This window comes from Pteronotus mesoamericanus, unplaced genomic scaffold (assembly GCF_021234165.1).
Source record: "Pteronotus mesoamericanus isolate MK-2021 breed Mesoamerican mustached bat unplaced genomic scaffold, CSHL_Meso_final contig_347, whole genome shotgun sequence".
Taxonomy (NCBI): domain Eukaryota; kingdom Metazoa; phylum Chordata; class Mammalia; order Chiroptera; family Mormoopidae; genus Pteronotus; species Pteronotus mesoamericanus.
In genome coordinates, this window is record NW_026555137.1 from 15,511,926 (window position 1) to 15,536,357 (window position 24,432).

A 24,432-nucleotide genomic window follows, 5' to 3' on the forward strand; every position below is an offset into this window, starting at 1 on the left:
TTGAAGACAGAGCTAATTTTAAACATTTTCAAGTCAGGTACTGGAGGCAAGGGGAGGAACAGAGGATACAGGGAAGAATTTGCATGAAAACATTCTCGCCCAGTTCCGGTAACTTAATTACTCAATGCTCAGTACGTGTTGAGTCGATTTAAGTCATGTGGCAAGTACTACAGCTTCTACCCAAGAAAGGCACTGGACCAGAAATCATCCCTTGGCATGCCTTCATCATGAAAAGCTGCTGACAGCTAGAAGAGATCAAAAGCAGATCAGGTTGCTTAACAAACCACATGTCACTGAGCTCCGAGAGCCAGGGCACCCTGTGGAAATCTTGGGAACAAGCAGAGAAACCAAACGCAGCGGCTGCTCACTCTTAAAACATTAACATGAGATTCCGTTGTCTTATGAAAATGTCTAAGCCATCACATGTTTTTTCTCAGTCTTTCCTTAAAAATAAAAGTCAAGTCTCTAAACTGAGGCAGAAGTGATATAGCCAGAAAACAAATGTCTTAATGGCTTTTCTTAGCTCTTTATCTAACTAATCATACAATTTATTCCATTTTTTCCCTTATGATGAAGAGACAATATTTATTGGCTATTTATACAATGGAAGTATTGGGATAAATTCTTTTCATGTATCATCTCATTTTTTAAAACCTTCTTAAAACAACTTACTTCTCGCAAAATGTGGACAGGATAGTTGAGTCTCTTTTTTTTAAATGATTTTAATCCTCATCTGAGGATGTTTCTTGATTTTAGAGAGTGAGGAAGGAGTGAGGAGGGAGTAGGGAGGAGAGAGAGAGAGAGAGAGAGAGAGAGAGACATCGATCAGTTGCCTCCTGTAGCATCCTGACCGGGGATTGAACCTACAACCTAGGTATTTGCCTTGAACAGAAAACAAACCCACGACCTTTTGGTGTAAGGGGCTATGCTCCAACCAACTTAGCCACCCAGCCAGTGAATGACCTAATTTAATCACTTAGAAAGAATCACTTTTAATAGGCTACATTTACCAAAATAGACATTATTTTAAACTAATTATATCCAAAATAACATAATACAATAATCTCCCATTTGACTTCCATTTAGTCACATGAATGCACGCATCACATTTATTTAGACCCATCTCGTTCCAAAAAGGGACATGAAGCAGTTTTATTTTATGCCTTGTTGGTACGAAATGCTACATTCATGCTGTGTCCTTCCCAGAAATGGAATTTAATTACGTTTTGGTTCAAGAGATTTCCTTCCTCGTGTTACAGAACATCTTATTTGCTATACACAGTCTCAATTTTTGGAAAAGCAAGACAATAAGAGGGATGATTAAATTATGCTCTTTGTCCGTGTTTAGAGGATACCTCAGCCTTGTAAATAGCTCGGGCTGTTCTCATTTGACAAGAATGGCAAGACATAATTGCATCATTTCATGAACTGCAGTTCCACCTCCCCACCTTCGCTGTAAGCTTGTCAGAGGCCAACGTCGCGCTCCTGGCACTAACATGGAACCAGGCCTGTGCTTCTCAGGGAGTGTTCTACCAACTAGAAAACCTACCAGATATTCTGTGAAAAAAACGTGCTCGTGGTCAAGTTGGAAAATTTCTGCTAACCCTTCTTTCAAAGAACACTGTGAATTCTTTATATTTACTTGGTTATGAAAATACCCCATGTCTACAATATCAAATAGTCACAAACTATGCACACACTTGAGAAAATACTATGGTAGGGAAATGCTCTAGGTGCTAATTTAGGAAATAGACTTTTCAGAGAAGTCTGTCTTATTACATATAAAGAGTGAACCCTTTGAGTTAAAGGCTTAAAATCATTACCATCTTAAGCCTCTGAAGCAATGAAAATTGCTAAGATGCTCCTTCAGTGGTTTTTAACGTTCTGTGGCCGCCATATTGCTCAAGAAGACAGATGTACAACAGGGAACAGTACAACGGAAGTGGTTACTGGTCCTTTTCAAGCTCATTATGTGGGGTCTGTTAGTTCTCTCTGTTTAGCTCTAGGTCTTGTGAGAACCTGCTGTTTTCATGGCTACAAGTATATTTAATAACTATTGGAAGAAAGCATGTAGGTATGAAAAATCGGTAACATTCCAATCTTTGGCAAACATAAATCCCCTAGTAGTAAGATTACCATTCTTCTCCTTTATCAAATCACCTGTGAACTATGAAATCCTATTTGCAAGACTGAATTGTTGATTGAAGTGTCAATTATTTCTGATAGCCCAGAAATGCCTCTAGCACTGAGAGAGATTAATAAACAAAACAATAGGCCAATATACCTGGTATAATTTTGAAATATGATAAATAGTATATATGAATAGTTTGGTTTTTTATTGTTTTTAAGAATCTTATTTAAATTCACAGTAACACAGTGTTATACAAATGTAATATAATTTTATTTATTTTTAAAACAAGGAAGTCATTCCTGGGTTCAATATACGACCACCCACATTTGAGAGTACCCACAGCACCCACAAATGCACAATATGCTTAGGATCATAGTAAATGCTGCTGTGTATTTAGGAACTACAAGCAAAATGTGTGATATTGCTGTGTTGATTTTAATCCATATAGATTAATAGGGGTAAGCATTTCAAAATTGGGGTAGAATCACTTAAAAAGTATATCATCTTTTTGGTGTCTGGACAGGGGTAATTTTCATGTAGTAACACATTAAATGAAAATCTCATGTAAATTGAATCACTCCCTGTTTGTGCTTAATAGGGTTATTGGGTTGGCCAAAAAGTCCGTTTAGTTCTTTCCATAAAATAAAAGACACGTTTTTCATTATCACCAACACCCTTATTGATTTGGATATTTTGAGTATGTCAGCTGTCTCCCACTACTGGCTTCTAGTGGGTAGAGGCCAGGGGTGCTGCTCAACATCGTCCAGTGTATAAGACAGCCCCATGGCAAAGAATCATTTGGCCAAAATGTCAATAGTGCCAAGAAATTTCGCAATCACAGCACCTTCTCCATACACTGTACCAATCTTGTTTTGTGTTTCAGTTGCATTTTTGCCTTTCTTGAAATAATAAAGCATAATACACCAAAAATGTTGTGTATCTTCTTTCATCTTCCATATTAAAATGGCTGCACAAAAATTCACCAATGTTGATAAGTTTTTAAAAAATGCATGCTGATATGACAGCTGTCACAATACAATGTAACAAAACTGTTTCCGACGAAGTTAAAGACAACTGATCACTATAGAGTCATCATACAGAAACAACCAAATGAACGTGTTGGCCAACCCAATAGATGGAGGTTTAAGTAGACAGCCAAGGTGTTCCCAGCTCTGTACCAATAAGGAACCTCATGAACAGAAAATAAAAGGAATTTTACTTACAGAAATAATTTTTAAAAGTGTAAACTATTTGCTTTTGTGTGAATGTTACTTTTAATTTAGAAATCTGAAGAACTTCAAACTCTCTTCAAAATGGTTTGATATAAGGTTTCTCAACTAACAATAAAACATATATGCATGTGTGCTTTCTGACCAAATATGTGAAAGAAGATATTTTGTTCCCAAGAGAAGTTCACAAGCGTCAAAATATTGGGCAAATACATGAAGGGAGGGTTGGGAAAGACTAGTCATCTTTTAACAAGGACAAGATAAATGTACAAATGTTCTTGGCTATGAAGTAAAAACAAAACAATCAAATTTCCTCCCGATGAAAAGGATTTCTATTCAAATAACCAAGATACTTTTCCATAACTAAATTTCTAATACACATAACTTTTTAATAACAAAAGAATAAGGTTTCCTTGCCATGCCAAACAAATTTTAGTTCTACAAGGCTGTGAAAGACATTTTGTCCAAGAACATCGAAAAGTTTGACTTCTTTCTTTAAAACAACATAGATCCTTGTGTATGTAATTTTATACATATGTTCACCAATATGTTGTGAACAACTTTTCCATTTCAATAAACATCATTCAGGTTTAAAGGCAAAAAAAAAGCACATAAATAACAAGCATGAGTTTCTTTAAGATTGTAAGTTACCTTTCAAGTCCTTCTTTAGTTTTCTGAGATCTTTTTGAAAATCTTCAAACTTCATCTGTGAAGCCTGAAAAAGGTCCTGAGGTTCTGGTAATGGAAAAACACACTGTTCTTTTCCGGCATCCTAATTAGCAAGAAACACAGAAATTTTAAACAAATCAGCATTAATATAAGTAAGAATAATGCAACAGTGGCAACAACAAAACGACAAAAACAAATACAGTCCCATCTATCAACAATAAATAACAAAATACACCTATTATGCAAAAATTGCCTTACCTCGTCAAAATTCCGAAGATAATAGGAAACAATATATGACAAAAGGCTTCTGCTATTGTCCTAGGCAGAAAGATCAAAGTAAATAAAAAATGCACTTTTTATTACTAACTATGCAACATTAAATAAAATAAATTCCAGGAAATCAGTTCGTATAGATGAGAACATTTAGAATGAAATGTGAAATTCTATATTTCAAATGACTTTAGTGACTATATCTCAGGGTGGCATAGAAGATCTTATTTTGCCCATTGTTCCCATCTGAGCTCCAAGAGTTGAGCACAGCTGCTTCGGGGTGGAGTGCCAACTACAAACACTTTCCTGCTTTCACTCTCCTCTGTCAGGAAGTTAGTTTGATAATTTATGTTTTACTATTAAGAGGTATAACTACTATCTTAACTGAAATAATGAAATATTGCTAGCGTTTCTAGCCGGACCAAGAGATATCATGCCAACAGTAAGTTTGACTGTCTTGTTGGTACATAGATAAGGGAAATAAAAAAAGTTAAGTATTATTTCAGGTAATCAGGAGCTTTAAAAATGCAAATACATATTAAAAACTGTTCTGTCAGCAAATGAAGTTAAAGAATTTATATCTATGCAGCTCTAAATAATGGAAAAATTTGAAATTGTACAGGAAAAAATATAAAATTGTTTCATGTCTACCAGTCTTCAAAAAACAGTTTTTCACCTTTTTTCTGGAACATTTGGAGGCATTATTTTTTAATTTTTTTTTTTTTGCATTGCTCAAAATGAGTACTAGATACGCCGAATGTGGGAGACCAAATATGCATTTTAAAAACAAATGCTGGGATACTAACTATATCCCCTATAATGTTCAACCTAACCATCACTTTCCCCCTATTTATAAAAAGAATAACATCCTTTTGTAATTGAGCTTGACATGATATGGTGGCACATCTGTTAGAGACGCCTTTCATAGTAATGCATGATAGTAGTAGTAAGGATTAATAATAATACAATATCTATTACACAGTAATATATAGCAATAATATTAGTAAAACATATTTATTAGGAACAAGATTTGCTTGTAAAATAACTTAAGCAACTTGACCTTCTTTCACTTTCCTAAGTTGTAAATCAATGAAATGTTAGCAGCATCTGAATCAATTAACACAACATTTATTAAATGCCTGCTGATAGGCATGCTGTGTGAAAATTCTGGGTGATCTGAGTAAGAGCTCTCTCCAGGCAGGTTTACAGACAGTATTAAAGAGTATAGTTATAGTTGTTTTATAGAAAAAGAACCAAATCAGGAAGAATTTGCACAGCTCTTGTGAGAACGCAAATGAAATCATTTTCTAAAAAGTCCTTCTTCCTGAATCATTGTTTAATTTTTATCTAGATTACTCCTCAATCATTTAAATTAGTAAAATTTAACTTACTGGGGGATTGAATAAGATATGTCAACCAAATAAAACAAATCTTTTATTCATATATAAAATGATTATCAAAATCACTTCAGATACATTTTTTAGATTTATTTATTTTTAGAGAGAGGAGAGGGGAGAGAGAAAGGGAGGAAGAGAAACTTCAATGTGAGAAAGAAACATTGATCTGTTGTTCCACTTATGTATGCACTCACTAGTTGATTCTTGTATGCGCCCTGCCTGGGGACCAACTCTACAACCTAGGCATGTGCCCTGGATGGGAACTGAACCAACAACCTTTTGGTTTGTGGAACGTGGGATGATGTCCAACCAACTGATCCACACCGGTCAGGGTCAGACACATTTTTATAAGTTAAACATTATGTCAATGTTATATATTCCTATATTATTTGCAAAAGTTACTGTTTCAATCCAGCAAGCAGCTGCTAAGAACTATTCAGGAACTGCCCAGCGTTTAGAGAGCTTTTGTTTTTGAACAAATGTGATTTATAAGGTTGACTTACTGAAGGTTCCTGTGAAAGCATATATCATACAAATAAAATAGCATTTGAATACACATAATCATGAAAATCACAAAAAGTATATGCTCTTGGTATTCCAAGAAGGGACTATGTTTTCCTCAATTTTGGAAACACACTGTGGACATATGAGTGGACATATGAGTGAATAAACGAGTTGTTGACCAATAGAAAAAAACAAGCAGTATCTCTTTCTTATGAGGGAGATCAGTTCATTATCTGGAAAGAACAATTTTATGTATTGTCATCTTTATAAGCCAACTGTTTACTTAAGTTCAATAGTATAAAAACATATCCATAATCTCCTTCATTATACAGTTGTGCGCGGAGGCTCTTTTATCAGAGAAACAGAATTCTTTTATTTTTGCAGTTTACAATCTCAGACTTCAATTCTTACCATTGCGGTTGTTTTCCTAAACTTGTATTTCTGCTGATACTCTCAGAATCTTTTAGATGTCAATTTTAAAGAAACAAAACTATAGAAGGGGGATCAGAAAGTAATTTGGCTGCAAAAGGGCTTGGGAGTTCCGATACATCCCAGCATCAAGAAGACGACTATATGTAGGAAAACAGAATCATCTTTCATTTACAAACTACTTTCACTCATCTTTATTGTACTTAAAACGAAGGGAAAAGAGAAGGTAATAGATATATGAAAATTAATTAGTCCTCAGGGTCCAAAAAAATAAATATTAGCAGGCACAGTAAGGTGAAAAAGTAATTATTTTTATTTTAAAATATTGCTTACCTAAGTATTCATCACACATAGAACTCAGAACCACTCACTTTAGGAAACAGTATGATTCACTAAATCACAAATACATGATGGCCATTACTTTTACCTAGTTCAGAACATAAACGTTTGACCTTGGAACTTAAAGAAATATTTATTACAACTGGTTTGTAGTCCAACTTATTCCTAAACAAGACGTCTAATCCTCCGTTTGCCTACATTCACTCATACAAAATACTTACACTGCTTTTGACATCTTTAAGCTTCGGAAGAATATCTAATCCAAAACCATCTGCCTGTCCCCGAGTCTTATTTCCGCCATTCATGTAGTTGCCAAAGGCAAGAACCAAACCCAGAACCTGCATAACCCCTGGGCCATTTTTTAATGTCTGCAAAACAGAATAAAGAACAATTTCTCTCTTACACAAAGTTTTGTTTGAATTACTGTAAGTTAGCGGCAGATATTCCTGTTATACTAATCATTTTGGGTCACATCCAAATTTTATATTATTGTTCATTGATATATTTGAAGAGCAGTATCCCCAAAGTGAAAAAATCTAGGCTATTTCTAAGAAACATATAAGGCTATACCATGACAACTACTACAAAATAATTTCATTGCCATCATCCTAATTGTACCTACCACTGAGGCAACAGACATTTTTGGCATAGTTGTGGCAAACTAAAACACAGTTACAAGCATTAATGTCCAAGTTTAGATTTATCCCTGAAAAATTCATGGTCACTTCTTTGGAAACACAAAGTTTAACACGAATTTTCATGTCACTTCCTCTGGAAATGTGTGTTTCATAACTTCTTACTACTTTTCAAAATGATTTGCCACAACCAGAAGAAACAGCGCTATTGATTTGTTTCAAATTGTCTTAACATTCAAAACATTCTTTGTTTTCAGAAGAATATTGATCTTCTGTGGAATCATGCAGCTGTTTCTAAATCATTTGGTTGGAATCATGCACACTTTACTGTGAGACCTTTCCAAATAGGAAGGAAAGAAAATAAAATGCCCTGAAGCCGCCTTTCATTGAAGTTTGATGCATGAGACGTCTATGAGAAGTGAAGGTTCAGCTTTGGCAAGAGCAGAAGCGACAAAAATCTCTGGAGGGCGAGGAGCAATGGCCACATTCGGGCACAGTGGTCCCCTGTGGACCAGTGCGCCTACTTGCCCATTTACTTTGTTCTTGAACCTCAGTCTTAACATGAACTCTTCTGGGAGACTGCTACCCTTCCGATTTTATGAGTACTTCGAATAAATAAAAGCTTTTTTGAAATATGAATGTGCCTGAGCAAGATTAAAGACCAGAATCCAAGCTTCCGCTCTCTGGACACCGTAACCCACCTCACACAATTTCTGCAGCAATTCAAGCTTGCGACGAATTGAGCAAATGCTTTCTGAAAACGTGGACTGGAACAGGATGCAAAAGACTCGCTCTGAAAAGTTGGGGATTAGTGACAGCTCGTAAAGAAACCTAGGGAAATAAAGCCAAGTTGAGAGGAAAAAATAGAACTCATTCAAACAGACGTTCAACCTCGTATCATTCCTAACAACTATGAACGGGAGACACTGCGTTTTCCGAGCGGAGGGAGCCCCCCCGCCCCGAGCCCGGACGCCCACTGCGGGATCTTGAGGTGTGCTTACTGTTCAGGCTTGTCCAGAGACTTGGCGTTTTCCTTGTCTTTGGAGGACCGGCCGTGCTTTTCGATTTTTTCCAGTTCATCGGACTGTGCCCTCTGGAAATCAAAAGCCAAGCTGATTTTCAAAATCTGGTCAATTGAATTCCTTAGATAATGATGATCTTAATACAGCACAACTCTATATATTTTCATATTTCTTAGCATTTCTCTATACCAAAGCTTGACTTCATTCATGAGGCATTTGAAAGTGTAAATATGCTTAATGAAAACCAGATCATCTCCAAATCTTCCAAAAAATGTTATTGACTATCAGTGATCTGCAAAACATTTATTTATTCAAGCGTGTTTTGAAACAATACAGTCTCCTTCTCTTGTTTTTTTGGCTGTTTATAATACTCTCCAGAATGCAAGAATTTCATTTTTAAATGGTATTTCTTGTAAAGGAATCAATTAAATTCGGAAATAATTTGACCTTAAGGTTGTTATAAGATTGTTAAAGGAAAAAAGTACTTATTTAACTATTACAATCATTGTTTATGGCTATTTTTTCTTAGGGGAAAGAAGAATACAATTGAATGATTAAGTCATGAAACAAAAATAAAAGGTTTTGATCCTTTTGCTGAATTTTCTTTTTGACACAAAAATGGTCCCAGACTCCTTTTCTTCCTACAAGTGTTTTCTTTCAACCCTTTATAGTATCAGCTAAAAATGTGTCAGCCAAAATTTGTTTCGTTATAGAGAGGATCTTCTGCATTTTTAACTTGAAGTAGAAGACTTTATAGGCTTGGAGAATCACAAAACTATTTTTCTTTATGGAGAATTTGGAGGATTTTTATTTGTAGTCTTGCCTTTTTTATAATTCACAAAGATGTTTCAAAACAATCAAATACTACCTTTTCTAAATGCATAAACAGGTGTGAATAAACTACCATAATTTGAATTACAGTCTAATCCTCAGAACTTAAAATCCTTTCAACATTATTTTTTGTTTCAACAGAAAAGTAGTTCAATCAAGAGCTACTGCAGAAGACAGAACCTGAGAAACTTCTAGAGACTCTATATATTTCATTTAAACAAAGCTATGTTCTGTTTTGTGTTCACTGTTTTTGAAATGCAGGTTTTCAGTTGATGAGGTCAATGAAGACAAGTTCCTCAAAGGAAGCTTCTAGTAACAGGGGAAGAGGATTTGATGACTGATCAGTGATCTTCTGTGGGTTTGATAAATTTTGATTTTGGAATATAATAAAACAAAAGTATATAAAGAAGCAAAGGAGTGTATTTAATATAAATATCCTACGCTACTCCAAAAATTTAGAAATTTAGACCCTTCATTTAGAATTGCAATTGCATAGTAAGCTTACTTTACAAAAATTTTTTTACATATGTTTATTGATTTTAGAGATAGAGGAAGGGAGGGAGAGGGAACAGGGGAGCAAAGGGAAGAGAGAGAGAGAAAAGAGAGGGAGAAACATTAAAGTGGAAGAGAAACATCAGTTGGTTGCCTCCCACACACGCCCTGTCCAGGAATTAAACGTGCTACCTTTTGGTGTATGGGACGATGCTCCAACTAACTGAGCCATGCTGGCCAGCGCAGTAAGCTTACTTTTTTTCCCTCCAGCTTATTGTGGCTTTGCCGCTGAATTCTAGGAGAGTAAACACCACCTCATTTACTTAAAGTTACCACTCATCAGAAATAGGCTCCAGATATCAGCGTAATTCATAATATGTAGTTAGCAGTAATTTTTTAATGGGAAAATCAAATTAATAATTAAATAGGAATGAAGAAGTCCTCTAAGTCAGGGAAGAGGACAGAGGTGAAAAGGAGAAGGATACTAATAACAGGACAATATAAGAAATACTGAGAACATAATAATATGCAGATAATGCCAACTGTTTCTCATCATCCCAAGAGTATAATGGAGGTCTGAATGAGGTAATTTGAATTCTAAAATAGATGGCTATGGATGTGTATAATAAAATCAGTCTTTTCAGTGCTAGGATACAAAGAGGTAAGTAAAGAAAGAAGTAAGCTATGCCCAGAAAAAGTACATACGAATTCACTGATCTTTACCTTCATTCAATACAACTCTTTCATGCACACATCATCCTTCTCATATGCAGGAATATTTATGAGTATAAAGGTACAACAAGTAGGCCTAAAATACAATAGATTTTTTAAACAATGTTAATCAAATCTTCAAGTTTCCACTATTCATTAACACATCATGACGACCTATTTCTAGCCCATCATCTTGACTTTCTTCTTGCAAAACATGAGGGATAAAGCAAAGGCCAATTATTTTCCACTTTCTAAGAACCCAAACTCTTTTTCTTATCAGCAGCCATACAATGTATGTGAAATTTGTACTAGCTATTATCTGGATAATGTTTGCTTTGTTTGGTCTTCTAAGTAAATTCAGTCTAAAGTGTTCCTCTCTGGTCCACAAGTTTAAGGTAATCGACAGAGTCAGGCTTTTAAATAGATGAATTGCAGGGATTCATTCATCATGCATTTAAAGGTCTATTGTTTACCAGGCATTATGCCAGACACTAGGGATAAAAAAAAATCCACGTGGGGTTTCAGATTCAAGTAAAACCCCACAATACAACAGACTAAGTTTTTTATAACACCACTCTTATTTGCATAGTCCTTGTATCATGATCTTCTTCCACTGCTTTTTAAACCTCTCTGCGGTTTTCTATATATGAAGAGGATGCTAGTGATCACACTACCATATTAATGGTGACGGGAAGCATTTATTAAAATAGGTTCATTCTTCCTATGGCCAAAGATAAGGGCAAAGTAGCTACATGTTTTACACATCAACTGATAAAACAAAGAACTTTCCAAGTTCTAAATATTCAAATAATAAGCCTTCTTTCTTCCAATCTCACCTCTTTTCAGAGTCGAACATCCCTTCTAAGATTAAATCTTCTAGTCTCTTGTAATACGAAGATTATTTTGGCTTCCAGTCAAGATGGTGGAGTAGGTAAAGGCTGGGTTCACATTCTACTACAGCCACATCAACCTTACATCTAAGTTACAGAACCACCCCCAATCAGAACCACTTGAACACTAGCTGAACAGAACTCACATATCACAGGGTTTAAAGAAGAAGCCACCTCAAGGCTGTTTGGTTGGGTAGAGATGCAGAATGCACGGGCTCTAAAACCATGGTGTGGCAATTAAGAATTGGGAGGGATATCTCAACTGCAGAAGTGAAGGGAGGGGTCCAGTTGCACTCTGGACTCCCCAAACCTGGGCACCAGTGCCAGGAACAGGAGACCCCACAACATCTGGCTGTGAAAGCTGGGGGATTGCATCCAAGAAGGACATGGGGCTGCTGAAGACTAAGGCTAAACTCCTATGAGGCCCGCACCTACACTTACTTGCTCACAAACTCATTGTCCTCGACTCTGGTGAAGGAACAGCAGCTCAAAGAGCACCAAGGGCATACAGGGAGGAACTAACTTGACTAACTTAAAGGCAAGGGATAGAGGGACAGGGGTCAAATCAGCTCTCTCCAGGGACAGAAGTGTTGTCAGGTGCCATTGTCCCCCTGTAGGGCTCCCCCTCCACCCAGCCGGGGCGGCACAGGCAGGTGCCAAATCTGAGCTCTCCATTAACCAATGCTGCTCACCAGGGCTATGACTTCCTGAAACCCTGCCACAGTTGACTTGCCTGCCTGGTCTGAGCTTTCTGCAGGGCTCCTCCACACAAAACAACAAAAAAGAAAAGAGAAAAACTAATTTTAAGAAATGATGACAATTTAAGAAGCCTCTGAGATTATATCAGTCATACGAACATTTGCATCATAGGAGTACCAGAAGGAGAAGAGAGACAGAGAGGGATTGAAAACTTACTTGAAGAAATAATGGCTGAAAATTTACCTAAGCTGGTGAAGGAAATAGACACACAAGTCCAGGAAGAACAGAGAGTACCAAACAAAATGAATCCAAAGATACAACATAATTGAAATGCCAAAGATCAAAGACAAAGAGGGAATCTTAAAAGTAGCAAAAGAAAATCAATTAGTTAAGTAAAAAGGAGCTCCCTAATACTATCAGCTGATTTCGGAATGGAAGCTTTGCAGGCCAGAAGGGGGTGCATGAAATATTTCACATCTTGAACAGTGAACACCTACAACTAAGACTGCTCTTACCAGCAAGGCTATCATTTAGAATCAAAGGGAAAAGAAAGTTCCTAAAACAAGGAAAAGCCAAAGGAGTCCCCCACCACCAAACCAGGATTACAAGAATCCTATTAAAGAGACTTACAGCAGGAGCTGATTCCTTAAAAGATAAACAAAATCGATAATCGTTTAACCAGATTCATCAAGGGAGTCCCCTATAAATAAAATCAGAAGTGAAAGAGAAGTGACAACTGAAACCACAGAAATACAAAGGATTATAAGAAAACACTACAAGCAATTATACTCCGACTAATAGGACAACTTGGAAGAAATGGATATATTCCTAGAGACATGCAATCTACCAAGAGTGAATCAGGAAGAAGGAGAAAATCTAAACAGACTGATAACTATTAATAAAATCGAACTGGTAATCAAAAATTCCCAACAAACAAAAGTCCTGGAGCAGATGCCTTCACAGGCAACCAAGTGAATGGGAGAATATGGGGTGGGGCAAAAGTAGGTTTACAGTTCTGAGTACAACAGTTTATTATTTATTATTGTATTATTTTCCATACAAACAGCTGTAAACTTACTTTTGCCAACCCCTGGATATTCACAAAGAATATATCCCATAGGAGTTGACTTCAACTCAATAACAACAACAACAACAACCCCTGATGAACCTCTGCCCCAACATCAACTCCAATTCCCCTATGTACTAACTTCCAGAAACAGAAATTCTCACCCAAAATACATTTAGTTTTCCACACCTATACCTTTGATCAAGCTGCTCCTTTTTCTGGGAACATCTTAATTCTTCTCTCAGACACATTACTGTCTGCCACATGAGAACAACTCTAAACACTGCCTGCCATGAAGATTATCCCAGCTCCCCCAAGATCAAATAACGGTTGGCTCCTCCGCAGCGATCATGCTTTTTCCGCAGAACTCTATCCTGGCACTAGTCACGTGCAATTATTTCATTACATACTGACATTCACCATTTGATTTGGGAAACAAATCTGTATGTTAAGTACATTATGAATGAAATAGCCTTTACTGTGTTGGACTGGGAATTTCTTAGCCATTTTAAAGGGAAATACTTCTGCATTATTTAAAAAACAATTTAAAGTATCCTTCTGAACATTACACATTCAAGAATTTATGGGTGGTCTACATACTATTTGTTAACACATACTTCCTCTAATCTTGAAAACTAGCTTTTCAAGAGAGATACTTTTTATGGCCCATAGATTCACATCTCATAGCCCCACAGACTGCTCTCGCCAGGAAAATAAACTGAAGTATCTTTAAATGCCAAGGGCTGAGGAGAATTTGTCAATTTGTCAAATAGTGGCCGCATACACATGGAAAACTGAAGTTGTACGTCTAAGGGCTGAACAGCTCTTTGGGGACCTAAAAGCTTGAGTACGTAACCATATACTGGCAAATGTGAGTAAACAAACAAACAAACAAATCAGAGCCAAATACACATGAGATACCATCTGGAATTATTCAACTTCCTAAGTAAGTTTGATAGGAGTTTTACATCCTTAGGAAAATTGACTATTCCTTTAATAACTTCATTGCACATTAAATTTTAGTTGTTACAATCATGGCCATCAAGGAGGAAAGGTGATGACCCCCTCAAGCTAGTATGTCAAAAACTTCAAATGCTATTTACTCTTCATGCATAATTTCAAGTCATGCCCCAGCTTTAGTAAAAACCAAGGCTCTTAGCATGTACTTATGACAACAATCAACATTTACTGCCACTGAAGTCGCTACCTAATATGACCATACACATGCCAAACCTGAAAGTCTTCTGCATAAACTATAATATTCCCAGTCATAAGTACAATCCTCTAGCATCAGCAGAATAAAGGCATTTAATGGAGGCAGAGTGAACATTTATGGCACCAGGATGGAATAATTTATCATGGTTGCTAGCCAACTGCATCATTTCTCTAGGGTGTGCCTGCCATCATGGAAAATTACTGGGAAATGTTTTGAGTACACACGTGTCAGAAGAGACTGTCCTCCAAGGAGGGCTGAGTAGTTAGTTATTAAAGAGCAAAAGTGCAAGAAATACTTGCTGCACTCCACTGAGCTAAAAGGTGTGCTAATGTTCTCAAAGAACTAAGAGGTAGGTCACAGCAGAATATAATTAATATCTAAAATGGTTTGTAAGGACAGACTGGGTGCTAATCACAATTTGACAAAACACACAAGGATGTGCCATTCATGTTCTTCTAAGGGGGGACCTCCTCAGGGACAAGAAGAGGCTGCATTAAAAGGAGAAGCAAACAAGTGTTTTCAGTATCAAACAAGGTTTACATTTAGAGCTAAAATACAAGAAAAACAGCACCAGGGATCAAAGCTAGAGTTAAGCCAACATGAAAGTCATTCCAACAATAATTTTTGTCTATTAAAAATTTATTCTCCTACTTTATAAATAATCAGAGGACAGCAATAATATTGTATCTTTTCCTTTCTCCCCTCCCCTCTTTCCAAACAGTAGATATCTTGGCTATCTCTTAGGTTCAGGTCAACGCATATTAAAGACAGGCCTGGGAGTTCTAGTAGGTCAGTAGTTGGACCAGGATTTCTCAGGAAGTGTGAAATCTGGCGGCCGGGTCTCCCTCTGCGTGGACCCCAAGAACAAATGTGCCTGTAAAGAAGGACTCCTGGATGCTAACTAAGCTCAAGTTTATAAACAGCGTCTAGTCGCCACTGCTAAGCAGGGGTCTCTCGTGGTGTCTGGGCTTCAGGGAAAAGCAGTACTGCCCCGCCAGTCTGAGTCAACTCTTAGAAGACAGCCCCCTCGAACCCTCCGCAACGGGAGCCGTACAACTACAGCCTCATTTGCCTCTCACTGACCAATCAGAGTGGCTCCATTCTACCAATGAGACCAGTGCTTTCTGGACCAATCCAATTGCGAGGATTTGGAGATCTCATTTGCATGAAAATAGACCAAGCCAGACCTAAGGACAAGAGCTCTTCTTCGCTGTTTAGGCCAGTTCCACCTCTTTCACTGGAGCGCCCTTTCGGTTTCCAGGGAAACTACGGTCGCCGGCCTCAGCCGGCCCAGGACAGCAGCACAGCGCGGCCTCGCCAAAGCGGAGCTGTGACGCCGGAGCTGCCTCGCCTGGGCCACCTGGCCTGGGCTGTTCCACAGCCGTGCTGTTTCATAATTGCGCCTGCTCTTGAGCTGTGTCACAGCTCCTCTGTGTCGCCGTCACGCTGTTCCAGTGCTGAGCTCTTCCACAACAGAGCCATTTGTGCTGAACAAAGTCTCTCTTTCCTCATGCACCCCAAACCAGGGGCTCCTTTTGGCGCGGAACTGGTGGTGACAACCTGCAGCTGACACATTCCATAAGCATGTGTGCCCCCAGCTACAGATGGATATCCCACCTCCCGTCCCCCAAACGCCTCAGCTTTATGATCTTTTGGGGGGATGGGATTAAAGTGCCTTATATTTTGTGTTCAATTATTATTTAATTAAATGTTAGCACTTGAATTTTTATATAGTAATTAAAATTTTATGCATATTTTAGCTGCCCAGCAAAAGTATATTCTCCTTCAGGGGGTAGGGGGCTGGAACCAGCATATTTCCTGGATATGTACTATGTACAAAAACATAAGTAGGAAAAGAAAACATATAAGCATGAAGTATTTTTCAAGCTATTAATACAGATTATAATTTTTCTACATTATTTTAATATTTAGTTTAATATTAAATACTATATTTTCATATCCATGGGATTTCCAGAAATGGAGCCATGGCACGTATCTTCAAAAAAAATATTTCAACTTTACCAACTGTTTGCCATTTTGGAAAATTCAGTTAAGCCATTTTCAGTTATTGTAGTACAAATTTCAAGGTGATTATAATAAAAGGACAAAGATCTGCCTACTTCATTATATCTTCGGCTTCAATCATTTCTAAGCATTTACATAACTAAATGGATCATATAATATTATCTATTACTTTGTGATTTCTACTTGTAAGTGCAGACATTGTATGATTTAAGTTCTATATGTAGATTGAATTATCCATCAATTTCTTTTCAGGATGATAAAGGAACCTTCCTAAATATCTGTTAGAATAAGGAAGCATTGGATGCACAGGAGTGAAAATGAATGGCCTGGCGTGACCCTCTTCATCCTGGATGACTCACCTTCTACCCGGAGCTCACTTAGTAAGGAGACTCAAAAGGGAAGGGTAGGTGGTAACAATGGGAGCCTAAAGAGCCTAAAGAATAAATGTTGCAATGATAAATGACATAGTAAATTTCAGGCAATTACTTTCTGTATTGGATCTAGTAATTTGAAATAAGATGAATAGTTGGTTGGGGAAAAGGAGAAACCCAGGAGCAGGAAGAGGCACCGCAGGGCAGTGAACACAATCTACCTATAAGTCTCCTTCCCCAACCCAGAAGGCAGGCAGTAACCTTGACGTGCATGCAGGTAAATGCTGGGGTAATGTTAACCTTACCTGCTCAACAACTGCACTTAACGTGGGCTAACAGATTCTGGAATATACTGTCAGACACTCGGCCTTCTTACACAGTGACAAGAAAGCAGGAGTCCTTGATTCAAATGTAAAAGTAAAAACTGATCCTGAAATTTAACTTTGCGGAACATCTGCTCACAGTTACTCCTTCGTCCTTGAAACATATGCCATCATTAAAAAGACGGGGATGGAAGGGGACTTGACTTGGGGTGGTGAACACACAATACAGTGTATGGATGATGTATTATAAAACTGTACACCTGAAACCTATATAATTTTATTAACCAATGTCACCCCAATACATAAAAAAATAATGATCAAAACCTTGATATTTTAAAAGGTATTCTACTCAAAAGAACTTTGTCAAGGCTAGTGTTATAAATACCATAAATAACTGTTTGCATTCATTAAGTAAATAATTTTCATACTGCTTATTATGTCCCAAGGCAATATAACACTAAGGAAGAAAGAACTTCCGTGTTATTGGAAAGGATGAAAATAAAGAAAAGTGCCCATGCATGGAATATCTCAGCTAAATGCTCTAAAAATAAGGTCTTTAAGAGTCTGTAACAGGAGAATTTGGGACAAGGAAGAATTCCTAAGGAAGGAGGGAATGAGAACTAAAGGTTCAGTAGTGGTTACTAGGGGAAGATGATAAGTAGAAATTTCCTGTCTGAAAGAACAGCTTTTGTCAATGCTGCTGTTCCAGAGGTGGGATCTAGGAAATTTTGAGAAACAGAGAGGAGAGGTGGCTGGAGGGCAAACAGCTGGGAGCCTGCCGCAGGGTGGTGGAGACACCGTAGTTGTGCAAGGCCAGACCATGCAAAACTAAACCAAATGTGGAAAAGAAGTGCTCAGAGAACCTACCTGCAAATAGTAAATAGCCATCAACTGTACAAGCCCATAGTGAACATAGAAATGTTAACTGTTCTCCAGTAAGTCAACCTTTTGAATATCACCAAATTACAATCTCCTATTAAAATAAGATGAAAAATGTATAGGAACAATCATGTGTTATCTATTTCCTCCTATTTCCAGCGCTGCAGTGTTAATCCTTTTAACTTTCATTTTTTTTCAGAAACTCGTTGAAGATAGTCAGTGTATCTAAAGGAGCAGAGCTGTAAGAATCAGTCGGTAATTTTATGACTTGGCAGGCAACATCACATCCTAGATGTACAAGAAAGAAATATAATTTCTGGTTTTTATTAAGTCTATAGAGTCAATCTGCAAGCAATTCAAGTTCTAAAGCTTTTCATTTTTAATCCTGAAATTCACCTTAAGCACATTTATAGCTGAAAATAAGCATATTTGCAGGGATTCCATGAACCAACTCAATAAAACAATGAAACATGAGAGTATGATAATTTTAAAACAGCTATGTGGAAAAAATACAATACTTCTTCTCTCACATTTGTTTGAAGAACCTAATGATTAAGTGTTGCTTAAAACATGAATCAATTAAATACCTCTAGGAAGTTATGGGAACACAGATGGTTAATCCAATTCATTTTCATTAATGTAATACGGTATCTACTTTTGAGGATGCTATCATGTGACATGCACTCTATATATCCTTCTTCCAGATTAAAGTTTATGGTATCGCAACTACCATCCTAAGTAAAGGTTGCTAAAACTATAAAGGATGCCTATGAAATCCAATCCTGAGAAGTGTAAATTTAAACCTCTCGTTCTTTCAACCCTACCTGTTTGGTTTTTTTCCTTCTAATTGGATTAGAGCTGTTTAATTCCAAAAGGGTGTGGAATTTTTTTTCCCTTACAATCCTTTTTAATTTTTTTTTCTTCAACTGAACTTCTAATAGGATTCCCTTCCAGGGTTTAGTTTTATTTTAATATTTAAGATTTTTTTTTGTTCCTTGAATATGAAATAAAGAAAGAGTTGAACCATTATCTGAAAAACACAATTCAACTAATAGTTATACATGGACATTTTTACGGATATATTTTTGACTTGATGCTATCCATTCGACACGCTAAATAAAAATTAAGAATTGACCTCAACTACTCCTCTATTCTCCAGCCCATCACTGCCTACCTGCTCACCAACTCACTGTGCCATATATAGAGAATATATGTATATTAAAAATCAGAAGCAAAAGATATACTTAACCAACTGTATATGTCGTATATGACTTACAAAGAGTGTCTATCTGAACTCAACAGCAGTCAACAACCCAGAATAAACTATAACGATTTTGGGTTTTTAAAACTCAGAAATTGGTACTGTACTTGGTAACTATGTAGTTTCACTACGTTTTGATTCCTCCGTAAACAGGAATTGGGCCCGCAGGATTGCGCTTTTGGAAATTAGGGTGTGTTTAGATTTGGAGTCTGCCCAAAATTCATTCACATCTAGAAGAGAATGCTCATCGCCAAACATATGCAATTAGGGGAGAAAAAAAAAGATTATATTCTAAATAAGGTTTGTAAAACAAATACTTCCATCTGTTTCACAGAGATCAAATACAACTATTTCAAAACAGTCCGATGATATTTAAGCATCTGGCAAAAAAGAAAGCATATATTTATGAGAAAGGTTTCAGGTTGGTTATGTTATTTTGTCCTCCAGGGTAAGTAGTGGAATGCTAAATAAGATTATTCCTCATATATTTCATAACAAAAAAACGGAGCTTAAACATCAACTCCAGTTTATTTTTTCTAGATGAAATTTTCTAGGTAAAATTTAAATGCCCCTTCAAATTTCATTATGAAATGACGGAGGCAAAACTCCGATTCCGCTCTGATACCTTTCAAACCCTGTTTCAGGCCTGACATTAGTGACCACAGTTATGCCAACACAATAAAGTCTGGAACATTTCCAAGGGGAACTTCAGCCGAGTCCAAGCACGCACGTCACTTTTTCCTTCTGGAGATACCTTCACAGGAGCAAGACTCACATAGTACGGAGTGACAAGTTACCTGTGAATTGCATGCCGGAAAAAAGCAAACCTCCCCAACCCTCTGCCTTTTCTATGGTCTGAGCTGGTTATTGACTCTCAGCGCCCAATTTACCCCATTGGACCCACTCCAAGGTAGGCAGGTAATGTGGACGGGCTCTTAGAATGTCTTCCTTTACAGTGAACGCAATATTAGGCTCTGCCAGTAGGAGGTGCTGGAGGGACACTGATGGAGCAAGGGGGCTCTGCTCCCTGATTCTGGAGTACAGTTATTTACCTCTTCTTCCTGCTACAGTGACTCAGAAGTGTAGATGTCTAAGGACATCTGGGGGTCTTCTGCCCCAGCCACAGCCTCAGGACCCCCAGAGTGAGCAGAACCTTGTGGCAACCTCGAAGTCCTAGCCTAGGCCCAGCGAGCTCTACGTTCCTTATGCGGACACTCGGCACTGTACCCCTGAACCAGCCATCGCTCGCCTGTACCCTGTGGCTTGTTTGCTGGTCACTGTCGACATCGTTGCTCTATGCGGTGGGCTTCATGCTCCTTGCAGCACCCTGACTCCTGCAGGCCAGCTGTGGCCCACCTGCTGCCCAGATGTTTGCTCCCTGCTGCCAAAGGACTGGGGGCCAGCTGTGGCCCAGGCAGACCAGGGGGCTGAAGCCACACCTTCTCCCGACTGAGCTGCGCAGTGGCCTTGGGGAAAGAGCCCCCTTCCAAGTTTGTCCTCACTCGGTTACGCCCCCTCCGCCCTGGGGCACCAGTTAGTTATCTGTCCATCCTTGCATGCCCCTGTCACAGATAAGTCATTCTTTCTAATGAGCCTCCCTGTTTACATTATTCTGTGGCTTCTGTCCCCCGACTGGAACAAGATTGATAGACTAGACACTCCTAATAACTCTCAGAGACCCACGTCCCACTTTCTGCCTTGAGCCTGCTAAGCTCCTGTTTCCACATATTGATTGAATGATCGGATAACTCGAACCAAACATGACCAAGACAGATTTTTCCCATCACTTCCACGTATCAGTTAATGGTGCTCCTACTGTTCCCATCGCTCGGGCCAAAATCCTTGGGCTCACCCCCGCTGGCTTTCTCACGGTGCACATGCAAACTATTAGCAAATTCTATTGACCTATTATTCAAAATATTTCCAGAACCTGACCCCTTCTCTCCAGCTCCATTGCTTCTCCTAGGGCCCAAGCCATTATCATTTCTCACTCTTTGCAGTCTCTGCCGTTCCGTCTTGTCTCTCCCTGATCTATTCTTCAGTAATCAAAGCCTTCCTTCTGAAATGTGAATCCTCTGATCAAAACCCTGTGTTAACCTCCCATTTTACTCAGAGCAAGTCAAAATCTTACAAAGGCTTAAAGGCTCTAGAGGGGCTGGTCCCTTCCATGCATGGCACACCACACGTCCCTCCCCCGCACTTTTTCCTGTGGGCCTTGCTGCCGTCCCTTCAGCACATCAGGCCTGCCTGCGCCGCAGGCAGGATATCACGCCTGAGGTCTCCACGTGGTTTCCTGTCCCCATCTCCTGCGATTTGTCCTTGAAATGTCATCTTTAAAATAATGTAATATTAAAAAATTCTACACTGGACAACTGCCATTTTCCTCCCATTGATTTTTCTTCTTCTGTAGGACAGAAGAGTTTAAAAATATGTCAATATATCTGCTCTAGAAAATGTTACATTTAAGGACTTCAAATTATAATGAATTATTATAACGATGGTTCATATACAATTACTATACTAAGTACCCTAAAATACTAAGATGACATTTTTATGTGATAATTCTTACGATAAGAACTATGAGTAGGAAAAAACACATAAAAGGGGTTATATATTCAATTATTTAGTAAAAGGTAAAACAGTGACAATACTAAGTTGTAAGTATATAGTAGCTACTTTCCTTGGCATAACATAATATATATCTCTCTGGAAATCTGAGTTTATTTGAAGTGCACCAATGGTAACATTTGCCAAACTATATTACACTATTGTTCTCACTACATTAATAATTTAATGAAGAAAGAATTCTGTTTAAAATGCCACCGCCCCGATAATTACCATTTAATTAAGCATATATTATAAATCTGAGAGCTTCATTTTTAAATTGAGCAGTTTTAACTTGAACAGTTTTAACTATAACTACAAATGCTATACTCAGCAAAACTGTCCCTTAAAAATAAAGGAACAATAAAATCTTTCCTAGACAGACAAAAGCTGAACAAGTTTATCATCACTTGAGATGTCTTACAAGAAACACTGAAGGTATTTCACCTTCAAATGAAAAGACGCCAAACAACAACATATTGCATAACAAAGTACAAAACTCATTGGTAAAGTCAAAAACATAGGCACATAGAAAATACTGCATTACTGGAACAGAAATAGGAAAATCGCTTTTAATTCCAGTATAAAAGATAAAAGACAAAGCATTAGAAACATAAAACATAATAGTTAATGATATGCAAGAAAGAAACTGAGGAAAGAATTACAGCATATGAATACAACCTTCCACAACCCCCGCAAGAAGCAAACAACGAAACATAAAGAAAGGCAGAGGGGAAAAAACTACAAGACAAACAGAAAAGAGTTTTAAAAATGGTAATAAATACTTTACCTATAATTACTTTAAGTAAATGACAATCTCATCAATCAAATGGCAGAGACCGGTTAACTGCCTTTAAAAAATACAAGATTTAACTGTATGCTGTGTACAAGAGACTCACCTTTAGATTTAAAGATATAGAGAGACTTTTCAGTCTCTCTCCATTTCTAAATGGATGCAAAAAGGCATTCAATTCATGCAAACAGTAACCGAGAGTGCAGAGGCAGCTATACTTGTATCAGACAAAATAGACTTTAAGTCAAAAACTATCAGTAGGAGACAAAGAAGGTCATTAGACAATGATTTAAAAAAGGGTTAATCAGTAAGATAGAACATGTGCCCCCAGTATCAGAGCACCTAAATATATAAAGCAAACACTGATAGATCTGCAGGGGAAACAAAGAAACACAATACAGTCAGGTACCAAAAAAACGGTAGGGATACATTCAGACAAATGCATCGTTAGGTGATTTTCTCACTGCGCAATTACTGAGCGCACTTACCCAAACCTAGACGGTGCAGCCTAGTGCACACCTAGACTGCACGGTACAGCCAGTTGCTCCTGGCCTACAAAGGCCTGTGCAGCGTATTACCGAATCTCGCACAAGAAAAGCGTTGTATTCAAGAGACACAGTCAACACAAGATGTGTGAGGTTGCTGTTGGGGTAACATGGTGTGCTGTTTTACAGCAATTTTTTTTAATTGGGAGGGTACACTCTATTAGAACAATAAAAAGTATAGTAAATACACAAACCACCAACATAGCCATTTATTATCCCTATCAAGTACCAGGGACCATATGACTGGCAACGCGGTAGGTTTGTTTACAGGAGCATCTCACGAACATGTGGTAATGGCTGCGCTACCACTTTATGACATCACTAGGGGATGAAATGTTTCGGGACCATTAGAATCTTACAGGACCACTGTGATATATGAGATCACTTGTTGACCAAAACATCACTGTGCAACGCATGGCTATAACAGTAGGAGATCTGAACATCCCATTGTCCATAGTAAATAGATCAAGCAGACATTCAACAAAGGCACACTGGACATGATTAATACTGTAGACCAAATGAACCAAACATTCACAGAATTTTCAACCCAACAACAATAAATTATACATTCACCTCAAGCACATGGTAAATATTCTCCAGGATAGATCACATGTTAGAGTTCCCAGAACAATTTTTTGTAAATTAAAAAAAAAACAAACCCTAAAACCTTACAAAGTATCTTTGCTAATGAAATTAAATGAAACTAGAAATCGATAGCTAAAGGTAAACTGAAATTTTACAAATAGGTGGAAATTAAACAACATACTTTTGAATAACCAATGGGTCAAAGAAGAAACAGAAATCAGGAAGAATCTTGAGACAATTCAAAGTAAACACTCAACTATCAAAACTTATGAGATGCAGCAAAAGTAGCACTAAAAGGGAAGTTTACAGCAATACACACATTAGTAAGAAGAAATAACCTAACTTTATACCTTAAAAATTAGATAAAGAACAAATTAAACCCAAACTTAGAAAATGGAAGTATAGCAATAAAAATTAGAACAGAAATAAGTGAAATAGAATAAGAAAACAACATGAAAAAAAATCAATAAAACTAAGATTTGGCTTTTTTAAAGATAAAATTGACAAGCCTTAGAA

The 24,432-nt window shown here is 37.6% G+C and overlaps 1 protein-coding gene across 2 annotated transcripts in view; it reads right to left on the reverse strand.

The window, feature by feature from the left end:
- The window catches only part of FMN2 (formin 2), a 269,775-nt gene that overhangs the window by 101,607 nt on the left and 143,736 nt on the right, over positions 1 to 24,432 (reverse strand). For both annotated transcript variants that reach the window (XM_054576717.1, XM_054576716.1), the window contains 5 exons: positions 8,605 to 8,696; positions 8,305 to 8,434; positions 7,190 to 7,336; positions 4,288 to 4,347; positions 4,012 to 4,132 (listed from right to left, as the gene is read on the reverse strand). In XM_054576717.1, coding sequence (XP_054432692.1) covers positions 4,012 to 4,132; positions 4,288 to 4,347; positions 7,190 to 7,336; positions 8,305 to 8,434; positions 8,605 to 8,696 — 550 coding nt within the window. The remainder of the gene's footprint in view (positions 1 to 4,011; positions 4,133 to 4,287; positions 4,348 to 7,189; positions 7,337 to 8,304; positions 8,435 to 8,604; positions 8,697 to 24,432) is intronic.